At 47.1% G+C, this 21768-nt stretch overlaps 1 protein-coding gene across 1 annotated transcript in view; it reads right to left on the bottom strand.

The window, feature by feature from the left end:
• The window catches only part of SEL1L3 (SEL1L family member 3), a 104947-nt gene that overhangs the window by 33851 nt on the left and 49328 nt on the right, over nucleotides 1-21768 (bottom strand). The window contains exons 10-14 of the mRNA XM_034671995.1: nucleotides 16162-16373; nucleotides 14721-14900; nucleotides 5965-6084; nucleotides 4088-4228; nucleotides 376-438 (exon numbers count right to left, since the gene is read on the bottom strand). Coding sequence (XP_034527886.1) covers nucleotides 376-438; nucleotides 4088-4228; nucleotides 5965-6084; nucleotides 14721-14900; nucleotides 16162-16373 — 716 coding nt within the window. The remainder of the gene's footprint in view (nucleotides 1-375; nucleotides 439-4087; nucleotides 4229-5964; nucleotides 6085-14720; nucleotides 14901-16161; nucleotides 16374-21768) is intronic.

Below are 21768 nucleotides of genomic sequence, written 5' to 3'. Positions count from 1 at the left end.
TTAGGCTTTTGGTTTTCCTGATTCAATGGCATTTCTACATCCCCATTCAATTCCAAGGAGCCCTGCTCCCCCCCCCACCCCCCACTGCTTGTTATCAGGGCAGCCCGTGATGATAATTTTAGCCTTCAAACAAAATCTGCCGGAATTCTATTGACTGGAAGGTGAATTCAGCTTTTGAATTCCCCAGTCCCCATTGTGGCGGGTTTCTGTACACGTTGCAGCTCCAAAATGACTAATCACCACTATGCCGGCCACCCTCCCTCCCCACTCCGCTTTCCAGGGCCAGGCCAAAGGCTGGCCATTTACTCTGCAGACTTGTGAGCGCGGGTGTGGAGGGTGCAAATGTTTCCTTCTGACAATATGCAAAAGTGTTACCTTGGAAGCCGCTTTCTTCATCAGCTCTAAGGCAAGCCGTCTGTTCTTTTTTACTCCTTGACCCTAAACAATGATAAACAGCAATGAATATGAAGAAAAGAAATCCAGAGCGCTCTCGAAAACATTACGTAGGTGTATCAGTGCTTCACATAATATATTTAAAAAAAGAAAACCCAAGCCTTCTTAATTAAAAGCCTTATTGTAAAGATTTCTATATGCAGAGCTGCTCGACCACCACCACCATCATCATCACTGTTATTCTGCTTGCATGTGTGGGGCAAGACAGCAGACCTCACCTTGCCAGCTTGGCAGCCATACAAACCCCCCATCACCATCGAGCGCGTCGCATTCCTGTCAATGCACAGGAACTATTGGGAGAAGCCCTGAAGAACAATTAAATGAGTCCGGCCCTCCTGGGTGCGTCTCCTGCCGGTGGCCCCATCTACAAGCCCGAGAGAGCACTTGATCTGCGATGGACAGTCCAAAGTTATTAGGTTGTCCTTTGACGCCTTCCTGGGTCCTCTCGGGAGTCCCCAGGGTGGACCAGCTCAAGAGCCCGCTGTGCAGGAGACAGGACCCCTTGGCATCCGTTGCCTCAGATGTTGACAGAGACTGACAAGTTTCCTCCTGCAAAACCAAGTTCTTCCAGCAGACGTGGTCTGAGCACTGCCACAGATGGAAACGGCTTTGGGGTGCTTGCTACAAGAGAGGAACTTTGTGGGGCCACACTGAGGTGTCTGCAGGACCGCGTGGAGAAGTGGCTGGTCTGAGGGTGCGGCAGGAGAGGTCCTCAAGGTCTCTCTCACCACAAGACTGACAATGAAGTTGGTGGGCAAGGGTAGCTGGGGGAAACCATCACCACCACCAAACTCATCCAGCATCTGTATTCACAGCCACAGCGCATGTGCCGCATGGAGCCTTCCTGGCCACAGACACAGGGGTTGATGGGGTCACATGTGATATAATGTTGGGGGGGCTTTATACCGAATATAGCTTTTAACTCTTCAGAAGTAGCACCACAGTAAGTGAAGACAGTACAAGCAAACATCCCTGTAAATTAAAGGGCGCCCAGGCCTGCGCTGCCATGCCTACTCCTGACCGCAAGCCTGCGGACACGCTGCAAGCATTCCCATCCCAGCCCTTGCCCAGAGTCGCACAGTGACTCGCGGAGGCAGGATCTGAACCCAGGCAGGCAGGTTCCAGAGTCCCAGCTTGGAACTAGCACACTCTACGGCCTCCCATGCATTCCCGCTCTGCATGGAGAACGTATAATAATCCATAACCTCCTTACAGAAAACGTGCAGGATATGTTTGTCTCTGTATTTTTGGGGACCCCAAACAAAACTGTGAATCCAACTAAAAGTTAAATTATATACACCAAATTTCTCCTAGCCTTGAAGTTGCCTATTTAATGAAACCGATGAGCCGAAGCAAGTTGAAGATGAACATATTTTTCAGAAATGCACCATGGCTTCATTCAACAGAGAGGAAAAGGAAAGGAGAAAGGACTTGCAGGCTACTTGGAATCAGTGGATGGGGCAATGGGACCACCTTTTTGGACTTCTAGAAAAACATCGGAAAGAGCAGGACGACAGCACGTTAGAACCTGGTTGAACTCAAGGTTTATCTTTTCCAACTTCTTTGCTTTGAAGGAATAAAACGGGACCAGAGAGGATGACTTACCCAAAGCCTCACAGTTAGATCTGTGACTAGAATTCAGGTACTCTGACTTCTGGGCGCCAAGCACTTTCCAGAATATTTGTTGTGTAAACCTAAGTGGGATGATTTCTCGGACAAAGACCCTGCACTGGGCACAAATCTGAGTTGGGCTGTTAGTTGTTAAGGGAGAGAAATGTAAAGTCCTGGTACACAGTAAGTGCTCAATGACGTCCACTGGGTCAGTTCATGGAAAACAGCTGCTACAGTAAAAGTCGAAGTTCTATCCTCACGTGGATGCCAAATGGAAGGGCTTGGACTGTCTCAGACAGGCCGTAGCCAGCAGGGCCCCATCGTGCGATGCGCCCAACGCCCACACCGAGCTCCAGAGCACGTGACTGTTCTTCCCATTTGGGAAGCTCATTTTCTGCATGGGGTTACTTTCACCTGGAATGCACTTACAGGGACCTTCTGACCAGAGGTAAAATCTTCCCATTACTGAAATACTGATAAGGGGCTTCTTTCATCCCACTGAGGGATTCTTTGTTAGAATTCAGGAGAACCACAAATCTTTAAGGTTGGGAAAGCAGACAGCCTGTCACCTCCAGAGTCATTTGTTCATGTATTTGCCTCTCCCTCTAGACGGTGAGCTCCTGGTGAGCAGAAGTAATGTCTGATTGGGGGGGTTATCTTCTCTGCACGTTGACGGTGGCCAGCCCCAGCTCTGGCGGACCGGTGCCTCTCTGTGCCCGCCCTCCCCACCACTGCATGAGCCCCTTGAGGTCAGGGACATGGCGCACACATCCATCTGTCCCTCCCTCTCGCGCAGAGTCTGGCATTTTGTCAGCCCTGAATGGGTGTTTATTGAATAAACACACAGAGGCATCGGCATATGGCTGGGAGTCAAACCATTTCTATGTTGACTTGACAACTGAAAAAGGAAAGTCCAGACCCTAAATTTGGAAATCGTATGAACCAAGAGGTTTTAAGGCTTTAGAGGGTTAGAAATGTAGCAAAGCCATGGCTGTTCATCAGCGAGTGGCCACAGCTGTGGTTCTGAAGATGGACCTGGCCACTTGACTCCATGTCCTCGTTTGAAGACACTCGCTATCGAAGGTCAGCTGCTTTCTTTGGGCATGACATGGTGCCCAAGGGCTTCCTTACCAGAGCCAACAGAGTTTTGCTTTTTCCAAGGCTGACGAGTTGATGTCTTGTGTTTGGGGATGAAGAACACAGACTCTGAAGCCAGACTGCCTGGATCCCTGTCCCTGATCTCTCAAATGTGCCAATTGTGTGACCTTGGGCAAATTAAAAAACCTTTCTCTGCCTCTGTTACCACATATACAAACAGCAATCATAACGCACCCCGTGCCTGCCTCGCAACGTGGTCGTGAGGATGGGATGCGTTACTCCGTGTGAATCAATCAGCTCAAACTAGGAGGATTTCGCATAAGACAGTATTTTACATTTCCTGAAGCCCATCCATTATGTTATCTCATTCAATCTCTGGTCATTACCATTGCCGAGGAGCTCAAATAACTCCAAGGACAAATAGCTGATGACTGGGGAGGAGAGACTTGAACTCCATTCTCTGTCTTCTGGGCTAATGCTCTTTCAACCCATCCCCCATTCTCCCATTGGCTTAAAACAAGATCTTTGTTTTGACCAACCAGGTGGCTGGGAGCCAGCCGAAAACACGCAGTAGGGGTAAGCTGTCATTCCATGATCCCTCTGCCTCGTGGCAAACTTGCAGTACTTCTGGGGGCTGGTGGCCATTTTTTCCCAATCCATAAAACAGGGGGGCTTCCTCTAGGCAGTTCTTGCAAAAGCAAAGACAATCCAGGTGCCAAACATAAGACTAATGATTAAAAATGAGACCAGGGGACTGTTTCTGACTCTGCCTTTTCAGCAAATATCCCTTTCCATCAAGAGTGACAGAAGCATATACTGAGTCTCTCCAGTTACAGGCTCCTTGTTGGCCTGCACGCCTATGGGAACCTGCTTGGGAAGTCTGATAAGAATTGCGTAATTCCAGCCCAAACTGAGGGACTCTTACCTTGAATAACACAATGGCATAGTCATATATTAACGCAGGGTCCTCGGTCTCCAGGGCGCCCTTGGCATACCACTCGATCGCTGCCTCAGGGTTCTTGGCCACGCCTTGCTGGCCCCAGAACAGCATCTGGGCCAGTCGTTGCTTCAAGACAGGAGCAATTTAGAATAATGACTTTCCTGCGTAATGCTTAACATAAGGCTTTAAAAGGTGGAAGGACAAACCTAGTTCAAAATATTTTCAAACTGCGAATGAGGAATTAGGTAGACACGTGTCACTTTCCAATTGGGGGCTGGAGCCCGGAAAGGTGAACTTGGGTAAATACAAGTCCTCAGCCCCAGTTGGAAACAATGCATGTTTTGCGTGTGAATGTGAATCAGTCTACCGCACCGTGGCACCGTGGGCCAGGGCCAGACGGAACTTGGTCAACAATGTCTCTTCTCTTCAAAGCCCCTTCCTTTTGGAAGGTACATGCCGTCCCCTTAGGCTAGTGAGTGGCCTGGAGGCCTGTGCGCACCCGTATCAGAAGGCAATCATCTCCCACCCCAGCATTTGTCCATGTGGCTCATTCCACCATGACACTCGAGGCGGGGAGCTCTCTGGGGATCGGAACCTCATGATGTGATTCGTCTGCCTTTCTCCCCTCAGCCCCCACTCAGCAAACCTCAGTAGAAGGTCGTGGAAGCTACTCAACAAAGATTTGCTGAACGAAGGCAGGGAAGTTCATACAAGCTCTGAAACACCCAGGAAATGACTCTGACAGTGGCATTTCCAGAACTAGGCACTGGAATTCCTTCCTGCCCTAGAAAGACTGCAGGCTGGGGACAGATGCCCAAGAAGGGAGCCAGAGGACTGTCTGTTAACATTCTGGCCCCATTCTGGGCCCTTATGGTCTTTCCTCCTTTCTGCTTCTTCCCTCATCTCCTCTTCTTTCTACCCCCTTCCACCCCCTACTCAAGTACTTACAGCCTCCAGCAAAGTATCTTCTGAAATGATAGGAAGACCTCCACAGATGGGTGGGAGACCCATTACTAAAGGGTCTCTGAAATGCTTGCTTGTCAATGCATTTGCCTTTTCTGTTTTCTTTCTTTTTCCCATCTCTGGGCTTCTGCCTGCTTAGCAGACCCGGAGGTCCTTCCACACACTCTATGCTCGCTAGGAGCACGAAGCAAAAGCTAAGGTCACTCTTCGGGAAGGTAGCTTTCTCCCTCCTGGTGCAATCTGCCTAAGCCGGCTCCTGTCAAGGGCTTCTCTTCATAGTGAAATCAAGGTAAGAAGTCAGATAGAGAATGTTCCGCCAGCTTTCTGCCCTTCCTGGTACCTTGGAAAAGTCCATCCAAAACATAAGACATGTTCAAGAGCCAAGTTTGGTCCATTGGTCTATAACATGCTGCACCTGATTTCTGTTCTCCTAGCTGAATCCTCGGCCTGCTTCTTGATACTCATCTAATCTCTCCTGCACCCCGAGATGCTGTTTATTTCTATCCAATGCTCTAAAATGTCTGATGGTAGTCTTTGGGACAGATCACAAACTTTGCGGCTCTCTCTCCTGGGTGCAGAGTAGGAAAACACTCGCCCCCCCAACCCCACGTGAAGCCAAGAGAAACCACATGACTTGCGTTGGCCGGTAAAACGTGAGAGATGGCTTGTGCCATTTCTGAGCAGCCATGGCTGTGGGAGGCTGTGTTGCCGTGAAGCCCCCATTAGTTTGATGCGTAGGGGTCTACGGAGCAGAGTGCTTGGTCACCCCATCAGAAAGCTAGCAGGAGTAAGAAACGGCATTGTTTTAAGCCAGTGAGGTTGGGGATATTTTGTTACTATGGCAGAACCTGGGCTATTATAACTGATGGGATTTCCAAAACAGCGGGCCACAGTTTTACCTGAGCTGCTGCATTGCCCCGGGTGGCTTCGTGCTTCAACCACATGAAGACATCTCCATCCTCTTTGGTCTGTACCTTGAGCGTCTCATCATCTTTCAGTCTAATTGTTTCAACATACGCCTGAAAAGGAAGGAAGGGAGACAGGGAGGGGGGGAAGAAGGAAGGAAAGGGAAGGAGGGGGAGAAGGGAAATATCCAAATGATGTGGGCACGCAAGAGCCCGGACGTTATTCTTAAACTAGCAATTGTTCAACTAAAAGCTATATGAATAATTGAAATACGAGTTGTGTTGACGATGCCATACGATCAGATTCTTCTTAAACGACTATATCGCACCTCATCTATCTAAATGGGCATTTTTGTTCCTATCAAAGCGGCTGCCTTGAGAGGGCAAAATTTCTCCCACCACTTCCACCGCTCAGGCTTATCCAGAAGACCACTTTCACGCCGCTGATTTCAGAGCCAGATTACGCACAGCATCAAAAAAGGTAAATCAATATTTTCTAAGTATAACCTTGTTTTTTTGTTCTTTTTTATCCCAAAGTGTTATTATCCTGCATGACTAACCCTTTTTATTTAGCGGGCTCAGCTTCAAATATCTTTTGGCTATTTCCAAAAATTAAACCTACCCTGAAAGAAAAGAGGGCACATTCACTCTGAGGACTCGAGCAAGAATGTGCCAGAGGCGCTAAGGATGAACCCAAAGGCGAGTTCACAAAATGTTTTGAATCGGCGCCCAGCCTCAGAGGTATCCGGCTCCTCTGAAGAAATCAGACTCATTTTGATGTGTAAATTTTGGCTGTTTATCAAAAGACCAGTTCCGTTGTTTCACGGTCTCCCCTTATACATAATGAACTCTATTTAGCAATGCCAGGAGGTGTTCTGGAAAGGGCTTCCCACGCCCTGCACATGCCACGGGCAGATGGTGAAAAAATTGGATCTGCGTGAGTTTGGGAAAGAAGCCTCAGAGAACAAGGAGCCAGGCCTGATTTCCCTTCTGACCCTCTTTGTTTATTAGTTAAGAGAAGTCCTTATATTCACAAACTCTAGCTGCAGCCCCGTTCCTGAGACTGCTGTGGCCGTGTGGAGCCGCAGGTCCCTTCCAGGGGCCCTGGGGGGCTGGGAAGTGGGGACTGCGTTGGGGCTTAGCACCCAATAGGCGTCACGTCCTGCTCAGTGTCTCACCTGGGGAGGCCACCAAGCGAATAGCAACAATTCGACTGATGACACCACCCCCTGCCCTTTTACTGAAACCATCTCTCTGCGCTGGGTATTTAAAACTTTTTTCTCACTTCATCCTTCACCATAGGGCTGTGACCCAAATATCACTGTCCTCGATTTACAGGCAAAGAAACTGAGGCTCAAAAGGTGGAACCATCAGCTCACGGTGACTTTGTAGAGCAGGCCCTGAAGCCAGGCTGGCTTAACTCCAAAGACGGGGCTCTTTCCAGCTCCCCAAAGTGTAGCCCTCTAGCAAGAAGGCTCTAGAATCCACTCTATCTCCTTGACTCTGACCAGCGTGCGGCCAATGCACTGGAGTTTCAGCTCAAACCCCAGGGGACACTCTTGTCTGTGACGAGCCTGGAGCTGGGCTGAACCTTGAGCTGCTCAAATAACGGAATTCTCAGCTGGAATTTGGTTTTTCAACAGGAGAACTTGGGTATTTTGATTTTTGGTTGTTTTTCTTCTCCTCATTTTGTTCCTTTCTCTTTAAATTTGTCATGGGACTTCCTAGCCCGCAAGGATTTATACTCTCAGGTGTGTCTGCCACTCGCTGGCAGTGATGATACGTCACTGAACTGTCCCGATAAGATATATCACCGATGATATATCACTGTTCTAATTGCTTTGCCCAAGACTGACTCATTGAATCTTTGCAACCTTATAAGAGTATTACTGTCAATACGCCCATTTCACTGATGTAGACACTGAGGCTCAGAAGTTAAGTAACTTATCCAAGATCATATATTTAGTTCTTCAAATTTTGGAGTCAAACTCAGGCTGGCGGACGGTGGGGCCCACGGGTCTCACCACCCAATGAAGGACTCATACATCTGAGGGGAAGCAAATGGTAGACTGTTCCATTGTCATGCCTGAGACATAGTGAATTCAAACAGTGTCATGAGGAGGGTCTTGGCAAAGGCCAGGTTTCTGGGGGGACCTGGGCAGCTATGCATAATTCTGAAGAAGGAACACTTTTGTCCTTTGTATCACCATCCCCTGGCCTTGCCCCACCGGCTCCCCTGGGTGGTACCACCAAGTTTTGCAGCAGAATGGGGCCATTAAGAGCACAGCCTTTCACAGCAGACTCAGGGGAACTCTAACTCACCACTAACTACCCACGGGCCTTGGGCCACTAACTTTCCTGATCTGAGACTGAGTCTCTGCATCCATAAAATGGAGCTTGGCACGGTACTTGCTATATCAAAAACACTCAACCTATCAGCCATTATTTTTTGTAATATGAAGAGTTAGAAAGGCGTAGGTTCAAACTAAGGCCCCATGACTCTTTTGCTGCATGACCTTGGGCAGTTCTTTAGCTTCTCTGAAAGCTAAAGTCTCAGTTGCCTCCTCTGTAAAATGGGAACTGACCTCCTAGGGTTGCGTGAGGATTAAATGAGATTGTTTATAAAAGAGCCCAGCAGAGTGGATGGCGTATGCTAAGCTCTCAGTAAGGGAACTCATCATTTGTTAGGTCCTTAGTTCGCTCTAACACATAAAAAAGGCTGACAGAAGTTTAGAACATTTGCCCTCCTATTGGTTTTGCAGTTTTGTGCAGCTCACAGCCTTCCGATGTGCGGACGGTCTATCTAAGAGAATTTTATGCTTCGGAAGAGATGGAAGAAATAGAATCTCAGGAGGGAGCAGTGGGGCCAGAAACATTTTAGAGAGCTCATACCATGTGCTGGGCTCCACTAGGCACACATCATGTGGATTAACTTATTCAAGCTATAATGACCGTGTGACACGTGCACCAACATGGCACCCACTGTACAGGTGAAAAGCTGTACAGACACAGAGGTGAACAAAATTACCCGAGATTTCACACCCAGTGAACAGCAGACCAGGGTCCCGAACCCAGGCAAATCTGACCCTGGGGCCATATCTCAATTGTCTTCCACACCCAGGCAGCTGGTTGCTTCTCCATAGTACTGGGGTCACTATGGCGGCAACTAGCACCGCGTCAGAGCCGCATGCCTGGGACCTTCTGTGAAAGCCCACCACCTACAAAGACATGCGATGAAGGAAGAGCCCCATAAGGAAGCAGTGCTCGGTGGTTCACTCATTCGAACAACACTGTGTGACCAGAGAATGATGCTTCGGATGGAAACATGACCAAGCCAGGAGGAAACTGTGGAGTGCAGAAGCAACAGGGCAGGTGGGGTGGGGGGAGAGTTGGGTAGAAGTGGGCAGGGACCATGAGGCTCCACTCTGACCAGTGCTGGGATTTTTGTGGCTTCTGAGGGTTTTTTGTTGTTGTTGCTGTGTTAAAAATCAAGGACTCTAGAATGAACAGTTCAGATCCCCTACTGCTGACCAGGTCAGAGGAGGTCCAATATCTGGAGACTGTGCTGTCCTCAGAGCCCCTGCATCCAGTGTCAGAGGAGATGCCACAATGTCCCTGACACTGACTTTCACCTGCTTTACCCCCTTTCCTGCTGCTCAGCCTGTGGGCTACGAGGGCCATGTTCATACCGTATCAGCGGTCTGCCATTGAGCACCAAGCAGGGCACAAGGCAGGGCAGAGGGGAGTGTGGGCAGGGGTTGGGGAGGGCAAGGGCAGTGGTGGAGACAGGAAGAGAGGAAGAGAGAAAAAGAAAAGAGACAAAGAGAGCAAGGGAAACGTGTGAGAGAGAAGTGGTGGGGGTGGAGAGACAGAGATGGAGATAGAGAGGAAGGAAGACAGGGCAGGAATTTGAAAACCCCTCCGACTTTGCAACTGGGGAGCTCACATTTTTCCGAGCATCTTCATTCTCTGGAGTTGTGAGCTACAGCGGTTCAGCCAGCCCCCCGGGCACTCAGGAATGGGGCAGTTCCACAGCCTGCACGTAAACTGCCTACCTCCACCAACGTCACTCGAGGCCCGTGGGAACCGCCAGTAGGAACCTGCCTCTCAGGGTGTTTAAAGTCAGCTATCACGCTTGGCTCCCAAGAGGGGGTGTGTGTTATCTTTGTTAAAATTTAACATTTTAGGGATTTTATTAAAGTAAGAATGCGGAAATATCCGCTGCAAGGATAAGTATCCGAGATTCTCAAATGGGGGATGCCATGCAGAAAGGCTCAGTGTGAGAGGGTCCACAGTGAGCACTGGTCACATCAGAAAGCACCAGAGAGTCAACGAGACAGTGTAATAACCTCACGTGCGTCACTGAATATGCTGCACTCCTACCCCATCCATCATCCCATCAGCAAACACTGGGTGCCAACTGTGTGTCAAGCACAGTGCTGGGCACTGGGTCCCCGATGTGAACAGAAAAGGGAGCCTACAGTGTCCTGGGGAGGCCAGCTTGGTGACCCCGTACACAGCAGCCATCCTGAGGGCAACAGCAGGTGTGCACCGGGTCCCACGGTCCCACCACAATAGGAGATCTGAATGAGGAGGTGACGTCCGAGCCCAGAGTTCAAGTAGGAGGAAAAGGGGAGCGAGTGTGGAGAAGCAGACCAGGCAGAGGAGACCACACAGGGCCAGGAGGCGTGAACAGCAGCGTGCGGCCAAAAGCATGGTATCACCAGAGTAGACAGGCTGAGCAGGGATTACTGACAGCTGAGGCTGGAGAAATAGAAACAAGATCAAGGAAAGCCTCCTATGCCAGGTGACCAGCTGAGCCTAGATGTCGTGGGTCAAGCACTTCTCTACTCTGGCTACGCATACTGAACATCAGAGCTTTTTTTTTTTTTTTTTTTTTTTAAAGATTTTATTTTTAATTATTTATTTGACAGAGATAGAGACAGTCAGCGAGAGAGGGAACACAAGCAGGGGGGGTGGGAGAGGAAGAAGCAGGCTCATAGCAGGGGAGCCTGATGTGGGGCTCGATCCCATACTGCCGGGATCACGCCCTGAGCCGAAGGCAGCCGCTTAACCGCTGTGCCACCCAGGCGCCCCAATGAACATCAGAGCTTTTTAAATACGCTTGAACAATACGGGTTTGAACTGCAGAGGCCCACCTACACGCAGATTTTTTTTACATAAATACAGTACTATGAATATATTGTCTTTATGATTTTCTTAATAACATTTTTTTCTCTAGCTTACCTTATTGTCAGAATACAGTTCATAATACATGTAACATAGAAACTATGTGTGAATTGACTCTTTATGTTATCAGTAAGGTTTTGGTCAATGGTAGGCTATTAATAGTAAAGTCTGGGGAAGTCAAAAGTTATACGTGGACTTTTAACTATGTGGTGGGATCTGTGTCCCTAACCCTTACGTTGTCCAAGGTCAACTGTATATACATACACAGATACACATATGACCCAGCCCCCCAGGCTGTTGCGTCAAGACTATGGAGTGGAGCTTGTGCAGAGCTATTCTTTAACCCCCCAGGTGACTTTGATGTGCCATCAGGTTGAGAACCTCGACTGTGGACAGCCTGCTTTGGCCTCAGTGAGAAGAGAATGGATGGGACTAGACTAGTGACGGAAAGACCCGTTAGGACATGTATTGATTTGCTGTGGCCACTACAGCAAAACACCACAGGCTGGGCGGCGTAAACCACAGACATTTATTTTCTCAAAGTTCTAGAGGCTAGAAGTCCAAGATCAAGATTTTGGCAGGTTTAGTTTCTTCTAAGGCCTCTCTCCTTACCATGCAGATGGCCACCTTCTCACTGGGCCCTCACGTGGTCATCCTGCTGTTTTATCTGTGTCCTACTCCTCTCTTCTTGTAAGGACACCAGCCACATTACACAGGGCCCCCCTAATAACTCCATCTCAACTGAGTTACCTCCTTAAAGCCTTTACCTCCAGGGAGAGTGACATTCTGAGGTACTGGGGGTTAGGGCTTCAACAGGAGTGGGATGGGCACATTTCAGCCCAGAACAGGAGGCTGTCCAGTGGCCCAGGGCAGAGATGACGAGGGGCGAATGTGGCCTGTGGCAGCAGGAATGGGGATCAGAGGAGACAGAAATGGGCAGGTAAGGTGGTGGGATGACTGTAACTGATGGGATGATGGGGGGATGGCTCCTCAGCTGCTAGCACCATGGACAGTGGTGTCATCCCTGGAGGAGTCTGGGGGGACGGACGGAGAGGGGAGATGGTGTGTTGCCATCCTAGGGTGTTATGATTGCAGTTGGGGGTGCATAAGAAAGTCCCAGCTGGAGGAAGGACTGAGTGTCATCAGTACGTGGAAGGCAGTTAACACCAGGAGTGTGGATGAGACCCCTGCCCCTTTAGCAGGTGCAGAGCTTGGGACCAAACCTTGTGGAAAAGCACATTCCCAGGAGCAGAGAGAATGAAAGAAACTCATTTGCGATTAAGCCATAAAAACAAACAAAACCTAGCAGCTTCTTTCTCTTTCACCTAAGACAGAGACCCGCTAAATCATGCAGAAGTGACATGAAGTGAGATTACTAATAAAGAAGATGAAATGATGTGAACCACGAGCTACATAAAAGAGAAAAGGAAGCAAGAATCAAGGAAGGACTTACTGACAGATCCTTGGTTTGTTAATTAGAGGTCTGGTTTTCCGTATCTCCTCATTTGTTACGTGCCGCTGGTGAATTAATAGATTTCTCAACAAAAGGACATTTAAATCAATGTATGACACCTGCTTAAATTCTCAAGAAGCCATTAATTACATATTCTTGAGAAAATGAGCGAGGATACAACTCTCCTAACTGTATAATTCCTATCTGTGGTTCTTAATCATACGACTTTCAGCTGCAAGATGGGTCTCTTCTATTCAACTTCCCTGGTTCTGACCAATTACACATTTTCTTTCATAATCGTAACATTGCGTGTGCCAAATCTTCAAAAGAAAAGGAGCTTGTTAGCAACATACCATTTCCCATTGCTAATTTATGCTGAACTATAATTCTTAAAAGTATAATGTATACAGAGAGGACATTATTAACACATTCAGGCTGAGAAGAACAACCACAGTCTGACTTTATGGCTTGCTTTTGGTATGGATTTTTTTTCTCAGAATAATTCCTTTCTAAAAAAAAAACAACTTTATCGATTCATAAATTAATTCCTGTCAAACTGAGGTCCAATTTTGCATATAGCTTATATACATTGAGAGAATACAAACAATAATAACGAGATTGTGTAAGTTTATTCAAGAGAAATCACTGTTTTCTGAAGGAATTAGAACGTCTCTATAGATAGCCATTTGCTGTTTTATAGTTTGACTCATATTTAATGGTCACTGACAGCATTTACCTCTGAGTCATTTATTTTGAAACCATACGGCAGCCACTGTAGATTTCATTTCCGGGCACCGTCCATTCCTGATCAGCAAAGTGCAAGTTTTCTGCACTGTGGATTTTTTAGTGCAATCTGGAAGCAGCACTGGGGACAGGTGAGTGGACGGGTTTCCAGTTAGCTGCTGAGGCTAAGGTTCCACCATCCTGACCTAGCCAGGTGTATCCCCTGGGCTCACCGAGCAGAAGCAGGGAAAAATCAAGAGTTTATGGCCTCCATCAGGGCCAAATCTGGCCGCGCAGTTTACGTACTATTTACGGCTGCACATACCCAGGTTCCCCGTTTGCTTATATATTGTCCCTGGCAGAGGCTGTATGAGCAAATCCTAAAATACTTACTATCTGGCCCTTTACAGAAAAAAAAAAAATTGCCAACTCCTGGTAGAGACAGCTTGCATTTCCTCTCAACTTGACCAGCTCGAGGGCTATGACAATCGACACCTCTTAAATCCTTCCTGGATAAAGAGGATATATACAAACACATTCCAAGAAGCCAACCACATCATAGTCTACTCCCACCGAATGCAGACCTGCCTCAACTAGAGGCAGCTTTCCTTCAATTCTTACACTATCACTTCTGCTTATACCCTTTTACTCATGGTCCTCAAAGCAAACCTTTAGTTGAGCCAACGTATGGTGTTATGTATTTTTTGGCATATGTGAACCACTGATTTCTTAGCCCAATGAGTCAACAAGATTTGGAAGCCTGCAGAATTAAAGACTAGAGTTAGTATCCTTCATCCAGTCCTTATTCTGGGCTGGGGCATGCTTCAAACATCACCTGTCAGTCACTTGGAAGCACTGAGCTAACAAGGCTCATGTGATGGGGTCAGATATTTCTCGAGGTGCCCAGCACTGGGAACATACCTGGGGATGGAGCTCGCTTCCTTATACTGCAGACCCTGCTTGCTGCTTACAGACTGATAGGAGCCCTTGGCTTACTCCCCCCACTCAATTTAACCCAGTCCTTCATACCTCCAGACCCACCCCCTTCTATGGTCTTGGAACAAAGAAAAGGTGTCTGTTTCTGGTACACATTTTTTGCAAAATCAAAATCTGTCCAGGGCCAAATCTATTCTTCCCATGCTAGTCCTCCAGCTCATGAAAAGCTTTTCATGCAAGGGTGTAGGATTGTTCCTGCATTCAGCCTGAGAACACAGTCAGGAAATATGAACTGGAGAGTGCAAGATAGCTTTTCTCTCCATTCAATTATGTTCATCCTCTGAGGGCCTGACAATGAGCCAGCCACAGGTGTGGACACTGTATAACATTGTTCAGGAGGCCCCAGTAAACAGGGCCATGACCATCTCCACCCATTTTTTTATCTTACCTGATCTCCCTGTAGCGTGTGCTGGTCAAGGGGTGTCTTCGTGGCAATGTTGCTATAGTAGGCATAGGACAGCTCCCAGTCTAGGGGGTAGTGGTCAATACCCTGGTAGTGTTTGTATCCAAGATTCATTGAAGACAGCCTCTCACTGCCCTGGCCTCCTACCAAACTATACAACATGCCCTGTTAGGAAGAAATTTACCAAGTATTCACGAGATTGTAGAAAAAACTCATAAAATCCTAACAGTGAAAGGTTATCTGGCCCCATCCCATATATGAACCTGGTCATTCCAGAAACATGTTAACATGTCTTTAAAAACAATCTTTGGAAAAGAAGCCCCACAACTCTTTAATGGTTTACAAATTCTAGCTCTCTGTCCTTCTTAATGCCTAATAGCTTATGATACCTTGACTTCTTCCCTTCACTCCATGAAAACAGGGGTCGTCCCCTGACTTCTCTCGTAGAATCCTCTTGTGTACCTGCCAACTGTTCTAAGGATCCCCGTCTGCTTCAGCTATATCATCTATGGCAGATGATATGAGAGTGGCCACGTCCTAACCTTACACTCTCAGAATGTTAGTGTTGAAAAGGGTCTTTGGAGATCAGCTGGTCCAACAGCCTCATTTCATAGTTGAGGAAAGAGGGGAGAGGGAAAGTTGAGGAAAGAGGGGAGACTTGAAGTCATGTGTCTATGGCCAACCAGCCGTTTTGTGACACAGACAAGGCTAGAATCTTCTTCACTGTTTTCCCTTAGTGGGGAATTGCCTTGGGGACTCAGGAGAGCATGCCATCAGTCATGACCACCAATAATCCAGAGGCATACACAAAGAAGTCACTTAGAAGGAACATGGGACCTCCTGGACAGGCTTAAACAATCTGAGTCTCTTCAAATCCAGGATGAACAATCCTATGTGCAGATCTGAAAACTGCAAGTGTCCAGGAACTGCTCACAGCACTTACATAAATGGGATCCCAAATGTTTGGCAAGTTGCATAAGTAACCGGGCCTCAGAACCACAAATGAAACAGTGTGGTATGACTTTTGTGTTGATGGTAGAAGGCTGGATGTGCCCATACTTCACTTAGAGGTCCAAATGACTTCACTTAGCTCAACAGTCATGTGGGATAACGGTCCTACAGCCAGAGTAGTTAAGCGGTTATAAGAATTAGGTGAAAGGCACCTATTCTCGAAGGAGTGGGATTCTGGTAAACCTGGCCCCGACTCTCCCTTAGAATACACCAAGCCTATCCCCAGCTTGTGTCCAGAAAGGAGGCAAAAGGTCCTGTGCTTAACATAGCTCTAGGACGTTTTTCTTGAGTGTCAAGGTTTTTAAAGGGCTCCACAGAGCACGAACAGGTCCAGTTTCCACCCGGGGTATGAGAGCATTACTCTGCAAATATTACGCAGGTGACGGATGTTTCTGGAAGGCATGAAATACTCTACCTGCAGCTGATCCCGAGGTACATTTAATCCAGTTTCATAAAAGACTGCGAGGTAGTAGGATGCTTTATGGTACCCGCAGCAGCTGGAATCCATCAGAAAGGGGACAACAGAGCTAATTTGGTGAAGACCATCAACACTGGAGAGTCTCTTTACAGCCTTCTCAAATATCCTCCCGCCGATTTCTAATACAGATTCATTTGGGTTCCTTGGCCCTGTAAATAACCACAATTCACAGCACACACAATTAATTACCATGGGATCGACATGGCTTTAGAAAGAAGAGGGAAAAGCCAATTAAACCACCTGAGTTATTAATATGGCTTCTTCTGCAGTGCCTTGAAATACACCACCTTCCAGGGAGGTAAATTAAACCCTTTGGGGATGCCACGGTGTCATTCTGCAAATAGCTTTTTCTTTGGCACTAAATGACAGCGTAGTATCCTGGGAAAAAGGATGTGCCTTATATAGCTGGAAAATGCCTCCAGAGAGTAATTTACTCAGTGTAACTCACCACCAAATCAGGACCACCGAAAGTTCCAGAGAGACTTTTTTTTCCCTCTAAGACTCTTGGAAGAAGAATGTGTTTTAGCTCAGAAATAGTTCCTAGGTGCTGCTCTAAAAAGTGGCGCAAAAGAACCTTATTTTGAGATGCTTTCTTATCTTTTGCCCCCAGTTTTTCTTGAGGGTTTCTAAATACAATAAAAGGAAGGAGTCAACTTTTTGGAGGGCTTACAAAATGCCAAATACTGGATTAGGTGTCTTATGCAAATTATGTCATGTAATCCGAACAATTTTATGAGGTAGGTACTATTCTTAGTGTCCTCGTTTTTCCAATGAGGAGTTTGAAGCCTGGAGACGTCAACTAACCTGTTCAATGTTACAAAACCTGGCAAGTGGCTGAGCCCGGTTTTGAGTTCAGCTTTGCGGGTCACGAAAGCCATTCCTACTTACTCTGCTGCACCGAGCTCCTGATGAACAGGCCCCCGGAGGTCTTACTAAGGACCTTCCCACTATCGGTAGACCTTTCCCTGCCACTGCCTTCAGCTGTATGATATTTCCTTTCACCTAATCGTCCCATAAATCTGACATTTAAGCCCAAACTAGCAAGTTATATGGCCTTGTATCGTAAGTGTGACGGTCTTCCAAAGTCTGTCTACACAATTCATCTCTCTTGTTCATTAATTTAGGCAACAAATGTTTACTTTCTATTTGTCTATCTATTAGATGCTATGTTACAAAAGACCATATGGGATTGGATAGATATTATTTACATTTAAAGAGACATGGCTGGGGCGCCTGGGTGGCACAGCGGTTGAGCGTCTGCCTTCGGCTCAGGGCGTGATCCTGGCGTTATGGGATCGAGCCCCACATCAGGCTCCTCTGCGGTGAGCCTGCTTCTTCCTCTCCCACTCCCCCTGCTTGTGTTCCCTCTCTCGCTGGCTGTCTCTATCTCTGTCGAATAAATAATAAAATCTTTAAAAAAATAAATAAATAAATAAAAAATAAAGAGACATGGCCATCTTATTTAAGACTAAAGTTGTATCTGCCTAAAAGTTGTTACATCCAACATTTTTCTTTTCTTTTCTTCATTCTATCCAAAATTGAAATGTCACTAATAACTTTCAGGAGGCAACAACAGACTCATTCTATCAGCACTCCGTTAAGGAGTGAACAGAGATGAGTTTTCAATGTGGGAAAACTGAAATGGGCAGGTCTGAGATTGGATTTATTTAAGGGCAAGTCCCTTACAGATTCCACGTTAAAAACAGAGGCCAGTGGGATCCAAGGATGAAGTTTTGAAAGCCAAGCCATCGGTTATGAGAGGGTGCCAGTCCTTTGGGGCACACAGGTGGGCTGGCTGCCCCCTGAGTGGGGGACACGTGCCTCCACTTGCTGAGCTGTGGGGCAGGAGCCCACCCCCACCCGGAACTAAAGCAGTCTCATCTCCTGGCTCCTGGACTCCTCACCCTCCGTCTCCTGGATTCCAAGAAGCAACAGCTGGCTCTGCTTTTACATGCTTGATCCCAAGCAATAGGTGTTGAAAAAAAGCACCTCGCTGAACAAATGGAATTTGCTTCTCTTTCTGTATTTTTTAATCCCTAAAGAAATAGCTGCTTGTTTAAAAAAAAAAATCAAACAATGCAGATTTGTATAAAATAAAACCAGAAGTGCCCTCTCTCCTAATCCTTCTTTAACAGTGAAGACGAGCATTGTTAAAAGCCTGGTATGTAGGCTTTCAGACTTTTCCCTTTGCACAGACTATAACTCATATACACATCTATCTATATTGATACGCATGCATTTTCTTTCACCAAAGCTCCTATAATTCTGACCCTAAACTTTCTTGTTTAAATTAACCACGTTATCATGAGGATTTGTCTGCGGCTGTCAGAAGCCCATTCTTTCTAAAGCTTCGCTAGTATTGCATTCTATAGCAGTGCCGTGTCCCCAACCAGTTCTCTATTTTTAGACCCTTGGGTTGCTTCCAGTGATTTTGCTATAACCAACAATGAGGCAGTGAACATCCTTGAACATCTTCCTCTGCTCAGCTGTTGGGATATATCTGAATAATAACACCCTTTCCCACCAGCAGTCTGGGGATCTCATTTTGGATTTTCCCTTTGAAGAGTTGAGAGAATTCCATCCTACCCAAACCATTAGACAGGATAAGAACCTTCTCCACTGGATTTAGTATGCACTACAGCTCTCCGATGGAGTTGCAAAATAAATCCTACTCCTACTTATTCATAGATTTACTTTTAAATACGTACTCATCTGAGATGCCCCTCTGTGCACATTCTGAGCAAAGCAACATTAACATTTTGTTAATGATTCATCCCCACCTCACCTGCTCTGCCAAACACCTAGCCGAGAGGATGAGTTTTGCCTGAGTACCCACAGACACGGGCTTTGTGGGCTCAGAGGAGAGAGGAGACTCCAAACCAAAGGAAGCTCCAAATGAAACATTTGCCCCGCTGACCCCTGGCACAGAACCCCAGAAATCATTAGCAAGAGTGCCCAGGTAGCTGGGATTGCTGGAGAATAAGGAGCAAAAGGGGAATCCTTCACAAAGTCAAAGCCTTAGCACAAAAAAACCTGCAGACTGCAACCAAGGCAGATTGAAAAGGCTTCATTATTTCTTTTACATAGTAAAACTCTGAACTCCCCCCCAAATATTACCAATCAGTATTTCCTCTGCAAAAGAATCTAAACAATTTTCTGCACTAGTGAATGTAATAATAAAAAAGAATAAATCTAAAGTCAAACTGCTCTTTTTGCACATTCTTTAAAGTTCAAATTCCAACTGCGGCAGAAAAGCCAAGCCATGCTACCACTGGTGAGTCTGTAAAACTGGCAATTTCAAAATTAGTTTAATGAAACTGTTAATTTCACCCATCTGGTTTAGCATATGCATTTTTTTCTAGTGATCTGTAACTAAAAAACATGCCTTGTTTATGGAGATGAATGGGCGTAATGAAACAAACAAACAAACACAATAGAAGAAGGAGCCATGTTCCCATTTTCTTGCTTCCTGCCCCAGAAGCTAAGGAAACAAAAGGCCAGCGCCCCCCACTCCTTAACCCTTCCGATTTCCCCAGGAATGCGGCATTTTGTTTTGCTCGGTTTTTCTTTTCTACAGCAATACCAATACCATAAGGTGGCCATTGGCGGGCTCATCATTAATGGAAGCAAAAAGCAGAAAATGAGAAGGTGGGCCCTTGCTGGGGAGCTGGAGTGGGCATCTGATTGGGAATTCAGGAGAGAGGCAGGCTCCTTCCTCCTGAAAGGGACGGGGTGGGGGGGGCATCAATGGGAAAGTCATTTTTACTTTCAAGCTTCCAAAAGCTGGAACGCATCCAAAGTACAAGTTGGAAAGGGAAAAAGAAGTGAAAGGAGAAAATGTCATTTAACCAGAAAAGGAAGCTCCCACCCGGTTTACTACTTAAAAAAACCCTCACAGCATATTCCTGATTTGCATTCTGATCCCGTGAGCCCCAGAGCCCCAAGGAGGCGGCTTATTTCTCAAAAGCAAATCCCTTGGGGCGCTTGGGTGGCTCAGGGGGTTGGGCTTCGGACTCATGATTTTTGGGCTCAGGTTGTGATCTCAAGGTCTTGAAATCGAGTCCTGTGTCCATGCTGAGCGGGGGGTCTGCGTCATTCCCTTTGCCCACCCCCCACCCTGCCCATCCAGTTCTCTCTTTCTCTAAAATAAATAAATAAATCTTAAAAAAAAAAAAAAAGAAAAGAAAAAAGTAAACTGCTTGTACTCTGCAGTATGCAAGTTTTCCCGGTTTGTCCCCGTAATTTCTCTCCCTCCCTTTTCCACCCCCTCCCCCTCAGGACTGCCATCAGGGCTTCTCTGGGCAGGAAAAGTGTGGTCCTCTCTGTTTTCTTTGTGCTTCTGTGTATTTGTTTTTGTTTTTGTTTTAAATTATAATGTCTGCTTTCCTAAATAAAAATAAAGATGAGGGTTTCTCAATGAACAACATTGCAAATAGCTCTTAAAGGACCCTGCATCCTGGAGTTACTAAGAAACGTTACTGTCTATCTACCATTTCCGTGCTCTGCATTTTAGTGTTTCCAAATACACATTGCAATTGTTGGCAAAAATAAGGACAGTTAAAAGCAAACCAGTGGAGGCCAGCAGCCCCTCGGCATAAAGGCATATTGCGTGGAGACCCCTCTGGCTCCGGGCGCAGCACTCCTGAGCCTGGGGCAAGACAGGCCATCCAAAACAGAAACAAAAAAGAGAGGGACAAGATGCAGATGGTGTCAGCCCTGGGAGGCGAGCCCACCTCAGGCCCGGCCTCCTCCCGAGGCCCATTTGCTGGCAGACCTTGGACCTCCTGTAGCCAAAACTCCCATGGGCTGTGAGGTGCCCAGTCCAAAATGAAGGGAGGGAAGGGAGTAAACAGTTCCCGCCTCAGGGTCAATATCCACAGGGGTCTGCTGGCCAGCTCACCTGTCCCTCCCTGCCTTTGCACTCCCCCTGCACCTCAGTCTTGGCAGCTTTCCTCACGCCTTCCCCCCCAAACCAGCAATCTGGCCTTGAGCTCCACCTCCACTACCATCCCCACCAGCAACACCCCCATCCCCACCACCTCTCTTTCCTGGATGCTGGAGCCCCATTCAAAGGGTTTTTGAATTCTAAGGGTTCTTTTTTGACCAGGAAGTTGCCACAGGAGAGTAAAAGAAATAGCCAGCCCACCTCCTAAATAATGAAAAAGCACACATACTAGACTCCTACCATCCTAGCATTGGAAAAAGCCCAAATGCTAATAGGGCAATTTCTATGCTCTAACAGGAGCCATTTTCCTAGAGAATTGGAGGTTCCCCAGGAAACGACATAGAGGGTAACCAATCAGACCCCTGAAGTCTTGAACACGGGGTCTCATGTTGGATGCCACCCAGAGCCTGGACAGTTGTGGACTTCAGGACAGAGCACCGCAGGAGAATTCCCGCGCCAAGCAAGGAAATCAAGATGCGAAGCAGTGGCTCTGGGATGCTGGGATGCAGCCGTTCTGCTGCATCCACATGCACGGCAGCCGAGCGCCCGAGGAGTGCTGCCATCTTTAATTCAAAGGCATGCCTGCTCTGGGAGACGAG

This window comes from Ailuropoda melanoleuca, chromosome 11 (assembly GCF_002007445.2).
Source record: "Ailuropoda melanoleuca isolate Jingjing chromosome 11, ASM200744v2, whole genome shotgun sequence".
In the NCBI taxonomy this organism is placed as follows: domain Eukaryota; kingdom Metazoa; phylum Chordata; class Mammalia; order Carnivora; family Ursidae; genus Ailuropoda; species Ailuropoda melanoleuca.
This window is presented reverse-complemented; position numbering and strand designations above follow the sequence as displayed.